Here is a 9,910-nt window from a genome sequence, read left to right as displayed (position 1 = left end):
TAATTATTTGAGTTCGTTGATTTAAGATCGCAACTCCTAACAGCTCGATGACCTACGTTCACAGCTAATGTTATTAAGGCTAGCTGATTTAAGATCCCAGCTTCTAATTATTTGAGTTTGCTGATTTAAGATTGCAACTTCTAACAGCTCGCTAACCTCCATTCATAGTTAATGTTATTAAGGCTAGCTGATTTAAGATCGCAGCCTCCAATTATTTAAGTTTGCTAATTTAAGATCGCAACTCCTAACAGCTCACTGACCTAAATTTACATATGATGTTATTAAGGTTAGCTTATTTAAGATCGCAACCTCCAATTATTTGAGTTCATTGATTTAAGATCGCAACTTCTAACAATCTGCAGACCTACATTCACAGCTGATATTATTAAGGTTTGCAATTTTTGATATTCCAACAATTCACTTGATTTAATCTCGCGACTATCACTTTTAAAGCTCGCTAATTTCTTGGACAAGGTGAAAAACAAAATTTTACTTACAAGAAATACAGTTGGCAGTGTTTTACAACATGGTTTGTTTCTTTAAAATCATTCCTTTAACTTCAATATCACACCATCAAACAACGAAACCTACTTAGTAAAGTTTCGTATTTAAACTTACGTAGTAAGCCCCCAATTACATGTTTCACACATCTAAGTTTGTCTCAAAAGAGTCACTTTATAACTCTTCTTCGACAAGGTGGGGGACAAATTGTTATACAATTATAAGAAAATACATAAAAAGCTTACCGAGATCTGACCCGAAATATACATGGTTTAAATAGCCTCAAACACTCCATTTGAGAGGGGGTAAGGGAAAAAACCCCATCTTTATTATCTTCTTCCTCTCCTCTCCTATACCGAAACTCTTCTTCCTTCTTGGAACTCCACCGTTGATACCATGTATCAGCAAACATCTTATTTAACGGTTAAGTAATAATTTTAATAATGAAAAGACTTGATTGATAAAATATTGATAGTTTGATGATGATATTAGAATATTTTGGAAATTCAGATACCAATTTAAAACGAGAGTTATAATTTAAGAATGTATAATGCAATTAAGTCTTAAAAATTAATAGAAATGATAAGAACATATTGTTAGTGCAACACTGATGTTGGCCATATGATATGCACAATGTTGCAACAATACAAACAACAATCTAAGTTGGCATTTTGACTTGTACTTATCTACCCTTTAATTTCTTTTTTTTTTAATGCTAGAAAAATAAGTTTTTGTTATGTAATAGGAAACTAGATAATGTAGAGTCCGTGATGCAATGGTTTTAGAGTTTCCTTTAAGATAGAGATGGATTAGCATTGTGAATTATGGGGTGAACTTTTTAGAGTAAAATCGAAGTTTATATGAATTGAGAAAGCACATACAATCTTTTGTTGGTGCAATTAAGAGTTTAATATAAAAGCTTTGTTGAGAGAACTTATTAATAGATTCATTTAATTCACCAATCTGCATAATCATCCTTACTGCATTCTAGTTTCTGCTATTATATAACCTTACAAAAATTAGTGTACCATTGTTGTTTCATATGTCAAATCAAAATTATTCCTTCCGCAAGGCAAAAGTAGTAAAAAGTCGTCCACTAGGGGGGGCTAACAAATTTTTCACCGATGGGACGAGGTTGAGGGAAAGCAGTCATGATTAAAGCGGTTACTCAAATGAAAATGATATTTTATGTAAAGTGCACCAACATTGAACAAAAAACACAGTAAAGATAAAGTTGTTTGGCATTGCAATGCGAATAAGAATGGCATACACTAGAATTAATATATATACAAAAGAAAAAGCAGTGTGTGACCATGCCAGGTAGATTTTTATTTATTTATTTTATTTGTTCAGATGGCTGGTGGGGTCCCCCCTTTAAGTCTTGGATGGCAAAAGTGGTCTTTCCTCCTTTAACATTAAAATTTTTAAATAATAAAATATATGGGACCATCCATATCTATCTTCTCATGCTATCCATTTTGATTAAAACAAAGGTTAAATTGAGAGTTAGTTCGATTAATATTATTTTCAGTATAGGAAGTCGTGAATTGAGTATGTTGAAAAGGAATTATGGGTAGTCCTAAAGTTTGTATTAAAAAATACAAGTTATAAAAATCTATAATAAAATTAATGTTAAAAACCTTTCAATTTTGGTAAATTTTAGTGGGATAAGTTTTCAAAATTTCTTACACTTATATCCTTAAAGAAGTTATTTTTAAAGGGGGAATTATTTTTTCTATAATCTTAAATTGGATGTTAATAGCATAAGTAGTAGTTAATATTCTTTTCTGGTGGTGAAATTAGTTAGATAATTGGTTCATCACTTTGATTAGTTCCAACGATCTGATTAGAAAATTATTAAAATTTTATAAAAATAGAAAAAAATGATGGTTCGCTCGACTCATCTAATTCGTACTAGTTCATTGGCCAATTGACTTAACCTCTTGTTTTGAACTAGTATCCCAGTCGATTTGGTTTTGAAAACCATGAACTTAACTTCGTAGGAAACAAAATTAATTGGGTAAATTTTTTAGACAGTTTTAGTGTTTAATAATTATATTGGGTTTTGATTAATTTTGAAATCGAACCAAATTTGATCCCTCAACAAGGAGCAAAAGCTTTTTCATTATTGTTTTCTCCATCCACAAAATTTAAAGTAGAAATCTTATTAAAGAGAGATCGAAGTTTTTACCATTCAACTTATTAATAAAATTATGTAAAAGGTTAATTGTAGCGTTACTTTTGGAGTGTGTTAAAAAATTGTGATCATTTTCTAATTTGTAGGTTTTGGGGGGCTAAGATTTTTATTCTTTTATCAATGCTAACTGATGAGGATATGAGTAAGACGGAAATTTGGACTTGGTTGATCCTTTGGACTACTTTGGAAAGAATCCATGGAGTTTAGAGCTTCAAAATTATATCAGTCTTTAATTATTAATAACAATTATAATTAAATAATAAAAATGTAGGATCTAATGTCTTTGTTCCACCGGATTTATTAGGAAATAAAATCCAATAAAAAAAGAAAAAGGTCCCTGATAATCCAAGTCTTAGAATGTACGTAGAAGGATAGGAGGGGCACATGGTATACGCCATCGTCAAGGAAAAGCAAAACATCATTATATTAATCTATAATAACTCAAAACTTTATAAATAAAATTCAGTTTAGCCCTTCATTTAATTTTTCGTCTTTTTAATTCTTAAACTTACATATATATTTTTTGTGAAATCACCCTAAAATGAATGAAAAAGCTAACATTTAATTTGTGTTGACGTAATGGTATATCGGTATTTAATTAATTTTTAAAATTTTGAAAAAATAAAAAATCAAAATTATTTTTAAAATTTAAAAATCATTAAAATTATTGAAAAAGTATAAAAATAATTAAATATTGAATGGCCTAAATTCTTAAAAGCGTAATTCCATGCATTGTTTAGAGGTGGAAACAAGATGATATAATAAAATTGAAATAATATTTGGTGATGTGTTGGATTAATTAATTAATGGTGTGGCAATGTATGCTTTAATTGTTATGCTTTACTCTTCCATTGTTATATAATATAGATGGTATTCTTGAAGAATACAAGATCGCTTTATCAAAACCCCTGACATAAAGCTTTGAATCATATTACAATCTTATTACTCTTATAATTTGAGTCAGATGGCGTTGTTCCTTTTTTAGGGTGAAGTAGCAACTGTAATTAACTGAAATGCCCACTTTCTAGTCATCATCTTCTAAACTTTACTTTTTCTAATTCACCCATTTTGATTGGGGTGCTTTAACTCCCTGAATTTGTTGAAATGGGGTTCTAAGTTAAATAATGGTATTGTAATGAAGTTGAATTTAACAAAAGAGTTTTAACGATGTTGACAATTGAACTTATATTTTTAAATATGAAATGTTCACGAATTAAATTCCTTAAAATAAAAATAGGGACTAAATTCGCTTGGAGTATATTTTAACCAAAATATTATACTATTATAATTTTACCCATAAAATCATAATTATTTGGATCTTGTATTATCCATTCCACTTCCCCAAATTTCTGATAATCAACACATGTGTGTACAAAGAGTAGTTATTTTATACCTTGTTAATGAAGTTTTAAACTTCATAAAGTGAGCTGTAATATATATATCTAACAGTTACATACCATTGTTTTAATTTTACTTATTAAATCTAAAACTCATATCTCGATTTATCAGATAATTTTAAGGTTAATTTCTATCACACTTTTAGCTTAAACTTCAATTTATTTTATGCATTTGTGTATATATATATAAATTGTCACACTCATATTTTATATATAAACTTGAATTTTTCTTAATTCTTTGGTTCAACGCTTTCAAAAATAATGACCGAAAATATTGCAAAAAGGAAAAAATCCAAATCGAGATTTATCAAATCTTTAATTGTACCTGTCATAGGTATTTTCCTTTTCCAATGATATATATATTTCAAAATTTGAAGAGTGCTTAACTTTTCCAACAAAGATGTGCTAATCACACATCCTTAAAACGTCATCAACAAAACATGAAGCATAGTGAGTTTAGTTTGGTCTCTTTTATATATATATATATATAATATAAATAAGCCACGTGTTGATAAAACCAAATTTAATAAGCCTTTAACAAAGTATATGATTATAAATACCAGAGTTTAAATTTTAATGAGTTGTCAATTGCTTTAATAATAATAAGGTCCATAAATTAATGTCGGTATGCATGTACGTACTAGGTAGGATCATCATTGTGTATTTGGAATAATTAATTATATGCCAAGAGTACAAGGAAGGAATTGTACAATCCCCATTAGAATTTAGAAATGAATATTATTCTACAATATTAAATAAATACAACACAAAGCGAAAGAAATAGTATGGATAAAATATAAATATACAAATGTATAATGATTTTATTATTAGTGTAGAAGAACATGAATTTAAGCGTGTTTAAATATATTTATCATTCTATTTAAAATTAGAGAAGAATTATAAATAATTTTAAACATATATCCCATAATATAATACTTTAAACTTATTTATAATGCGTAAAATACACATAAAATATATTAAGGATCAAAGCTACCAACATCGTCTAAATATAACAAAAAATGTTAAATAAGATAAGTAGGTAGATAGCTACTTATCACTTAATGGAGAAAATATTAAGTTGATTTTATTTTATCATAAATTATCCCTTTTCTTAATAATCCCATTTTAGGTTTTCAATCATATATGCTATTTTTGACACAATGTTTAGAACTACCCATAGCCTCTCCCTAACTCATAAATAGGAGGATAATGCGCTTCAGTACACTCAAACCCACGCCTCCTACATTGACAACAATGTTCATGCCAATCAAATTAAGACTCAATCAGCTAAATTATCCCTTTTAAAAAAAGTAATGAGATATTCCAATTACCAAATTTGAAACATGAATGTATTAATGACAAATATTAATGAAAAATATTAAAGAGGCATTTATGGAAGATTACTGCTAGCAATAATGTAATATTATTACTGGAATGTAGGATTACTTAATTAGCATATGACTGAGTATGTTATATTAAATAGTTTGGTTCATTTAATTAGAATGTAAAATTTTATTGTATGATTCACAAACCTGAGATTACATTTAACATAGTATTATTATAATTAAAATATTAATTTTATTTTAGGACAAATCTTATCCCATTAATTGAATGCATATTTCTTATTTTATTACTCCATGTCATTTTCTTTTTATTAAAAAATATTTTATATAAATTTTAGTATGATAACCCGTGATTTTATCTATTTTATCAATGCATTAAGTTAAAATATCACATTATAATAATATTAAAATAAATAAAAATGTGATAAAATAAATACTACTCTTAAAATTTATATTATGTAAGGAAGAGTTGATGTTGAGAATGTAGTGAAATATAAAATGATGGATTTAGGTAATGTTTGAAATAGGATTTGTATCAAATACCTTTGAACAAAGTTAAAAATGAAAATGTGATTTTATTTTTTCAAAATTAAAAGTAGATTGCCTACATTTTAAAAACTAGACATAATAAAAATAATGATAGGCGTAGGCATAGGGGTATAGGTTTAGTATTGCGTGTAGTAAGATGTGGAGGGCTTAGTGGCCCACCCTACCTTTTTAGAGATGAACCCTGATTTTTGTTAGTATGTGAGCAGACAAAAGCAGAAGCTTCTTATCCTTCATATCCTCCCCCAATGGCTTTTCTTTTCACTTTTCTCACCATCTCACTTACACACAGAATCTGCCAAACCCTAACTTCTGATTTATCATATTCTCTTTGTTTCAACCCCATTTTAGTTAATGGAATTATGTTTTTATAAAAAATCTAGAGGGTAAAAAGAAATTGATGTAAATAAAAGAAATAAACAAAAATCTCGTTTTCTCCGAATCTTACTATACTTTGAACTGATTATTAAAGTTGGTGAAAAAATGCAAGGGACTAAAGTCTGGCCCCCTCAGATCACGTCCCATAATCACAATGTGAATCTAGGATCTTAAAATAGTGAAGAAAATGTTTTGTTGCCAGCTTGAATGGCAAGCATGTAATATAAGCGAACATCTAAGGCCTAATTGTTTTTTCCCATTAATTATATTTGTAACAGTGGCCTCTCTATATAAATATAGTTGAACATGGTAGAAGCTAGCTAAATAGTGCATGTTCTGTTCTGTTGTATTACATTCTAAAATAAATTCCGTGTTAAGACACAAGTGCCATGGCTCCCATGACTCTCCCTCCTGGTTTCAGGTTTCACCCAACTGATGAAGAGCTTGTCGCTTACTACCTGGATAGGAAAATCAGCGGTCGCACCATTGAGCTTGAGATTATCCCTGAGGTTGATCTCTACAAATGTGAGCCTTGGGATTTACCAGGTATTCTGTTATAATCATTCATTCATTCATGACCCGCTTCTGTGCTTTTTGCTGCCTTCTAACTCTTAACATTGATTTTAAACCAACAGATAAGTCGTTTTTGCCGAGCAAAGACATGGAGTGGTACTTCTACAGCCCCAGGGATAAGAAATACCCGAATGGATCCAGAACCAACAGGGCAACTCGTGGCGGCTACTGGAAAGCCACTGGCAAGGACAGGGCGGTGCAGACGTCGAAAGCGGTGGTGGGTATGAAGAAGACTTTGGTGTATTACAGAGGTAGGGCTCCCCACGGCATCAGAACTAATTGGGTTATGCATGAATATCGCTTACTTCACTCCGCTTCTCCCACTGCTCCTTCCAGTCTAAAGGTACCTTACTACTACAATCCATATATCATATTCGACTTGTGTTTATGTTATTTATTCTTATTATACTATTGTTTCATGTTCATCTTGTATAACATTAGTATTCTTCACTAGGGTTTTAGTTCATTAGGTTGGTTATAAAAGTAGATCTGAACTTGTGAAAGTAAATTTGATTTCAAGTCTTTTCACTTTTGTTAAAACAAAATAAAATTATTAATAAACTAATATCAAGTGATCCAATGCATGAATTTTGTTTTATGCAAAATCATTATCAAACATGTCTTTGTATTATGGTATAGAACAAGCCAAAATGTACAAGGAAAATGATTCCTGAAATTTAATTTCTTGAGTGTATATCAAATTACTAAATATATATGTATATATGGTGAATGGTAAAAGGTCCATAAGCTAGTCATTTATATGGATATTTGTGATTTCCAATTTCAGTTTCTTTTGAAAAGAGTATAGCATATGTATAAAAAAATGGTTTTGTGAAAGAGTCTTTGGTTTTAATCTTGCACACTTTATAGGTATGTATAGCTGGTGATCTTCCTTTCTTTTAATTTATTCCGTTTTCATTTTACCTCTTTCTAATATTCTTTTAAACACTTTTGCATTTTACATATCTGTATATTTTAATTAGCAGGACTCTTATTCTTTATGTCGCATCTTCAAGAAAAACATTCAAATCCCTAAAACAAAAGAAGCACCTGTTGACAATAATCAATCATTTGGTGATGAAATCTCAAGAGGGAGAGAAGCTGAAGTTGAAGATGAGAATTTCAATACTTCTTCCTCGGATGTCACTCAAGGGACCCCCAATGAAACTGGCGTGGCCGATGAATATCAACCTCCATTTACCTCCGATGAAGCCAATAGTTCGGCTAATTTGTCTTCACTCGGCCCTGATTTTTCCTCCCATCCATTTCAGGTACGGTATTACATGTGTGTATGATGTGGAATGTGCATGCCTTAGGGCATAGGAATGGGCCATCCTATGATTCTTTATTATAATAATAATAATAATAAATCTGCTTTAGACAATTTCTTTTTTTTTTTTTTTAATGTTGAAGACATGATTATCTACTTTGCCAAACGCTGGATTTTTCACAGCAATATTCTGCTTTATTGGGTGCTTTTATCAATCACCAAAGGCTTCAAAATCACTCACTCAGTCTTCCCCATCCCAACACTTGAAAGTACAATGAGCTGATGAAATGTGGGTTGGAACTGGCCCACCAAACGCCCACTTTGAGTTGGCTTTTCATCTTAAACTAGCACAAAAGTTGGGACCAAATCAAACTCACTCTCTTTTCCAAAAGCTCTCAAACTCAAATCCATGGCTTTTCTTCACTCTCTTCCATAACTTCTTTTGACTGACCCATCCATCTTTCTCCCTCATTTTCCACACCCCCCATTGTCACCAACCTCGATGACTCTTAGTCAGAATTTGCACAATTTTCCCATTCAAAAACCACTTCTTTTTTCTTTTTTCCTTATCAACTTATCTACTTTGGACCTTTCAAACTCTTTTCAGTTTGGAGTTGAATCACTTCATAAAAATACTCAACATTTTACTCCTTTCTAGATAATTCATCTGATTCACATGTGTATTTATGAATGAATGAAATGCAGATTCCAAGCTACACCAATCTCCATTATCAAGCTCCATATCCACCATTAGAGCTAGAGGACTTCCCACAGATAAATATTATATCAGAGACAAAGGCGTCCAAGGCGGAGATAATTGACGAATACATGATGTATGACAAGTGCAAGGACTACATGAACGGATCATTAGAAGAGATTTTCTCACTTTGTGCCTCTCAGGACAATTCCATGCCCCCCCTCTCCATGCATGATTAATCAGACACACTAACTGAACATTACTTTAACAAAAATTAATATACTTATTTTGTAATGCTATAAATTTTTTTTTTCTTTTTCATTTGTAACACAAAAGGTAAAAGGCCGTGTTAGAGCAAATGATAAAAAATTAGAACATCATTTTGCCAAGCACAAGATGATAAGGCTACATATTATTGGTTTCGTTTTTTACCATTTTATTTTATTTTGTTTATATATTGTGGTTGAAAAGTTGTTTGGCAATTTTGAAAGGGAAGTGGATAAATCGTTTGAACAATCAATTAATGCATCAAATTTCTATATATTAGTAGCTTTATGACCTCTGCAATGCATTAGCTTCCCAGATACGGCATGCAAATTACCCAAGCTGTCGCACATTGTTTTAGATACGTAAGACTCGCTTTTCGAGAACCATGCAAGCCTCCACAGTTCCACCTACTTCATTAAAAGATCGTCTTGGTTTCTCATCAACTCTTCAGCTTCAAAGGTCTTATCCATGGACCTTCACCAACTTCCAACACATGAACATGGAAGGAATAGTTACCACATTTCAAAATAAATCCTTTCACAAATTCTGTCCAACCTGGAGCAATAAACATTGCCCTGTACTAAAATTCATATACTTTACTAAATTAATTAAAAGAAAATAATTTGCGTCTAGTAATTGAAATTTCAAGTTTACTTTTATAATGTTTTAATAAGTAAAAATAATTGTCTTTCATATATCCCTTCCCCTTGATTAATTTATTGCTTTTTATCTAAACTTAAC

At 30.5% G+C, this 9,910-nt stretch overlaps 1 protein-coding gene across 2 annotated transcripts; it reads left to right on the top strand.

Moving 5' to 3' along the window:
* Window positions 1-6,692: 6,692 nt before the first annotated feature.
* LOC105784273 (NAC domain-containing protein 54) lies at window positions 6,693-9,422 on the top strand. Of its 2 annotated transcripts, none has more exons than XM_012610109.2 (4): window positions 6,693-6,908; window positions 6,998-7,278; window positions 7,922-8,206; window positions 8,911-9,422. In XM_012610109.2, exons 1-4 carry the CDS (start codon window positions 6,752-6,754, stop codon window positions 9,139-9,141), a joined length of 954 nt encoding a protein of 317 aa, XP_012465563.1. In that variant the 5' UTR covers window positions 6,693-6,751; the 3' UTR covers window positions 9,142-9,422. The 2 variants fall into 2 exon arrangements, with proteins under 2 accessions (XP_012465563.1, XP_052482821.1); XM_052626861.1 differs by having other exon boundaries at window positions 7,919-8,206.
* Window positions 9,423-9,910: the final 488 nt, after the last annotated feature.

Source organism: Gossypium raimondii, chromosome 13, assembly GCF_025698545.1.
Source record: "Gossypium raimondii isolate GPD5lz chromosome 13, ASM2569854v1, whole genome shotgun sequence".
Lineage (NCBI taxonomy): Eukaryota > Viridiplantae > Streptophyta > Magnoliopsida > Malvales > Malvaceae > Gossypium > Gossypium raimondii.
Note: the sequence above shows the minus strand (reverse complement) of the source record. Positions and strands in the feature narration are given on the sequence as shown.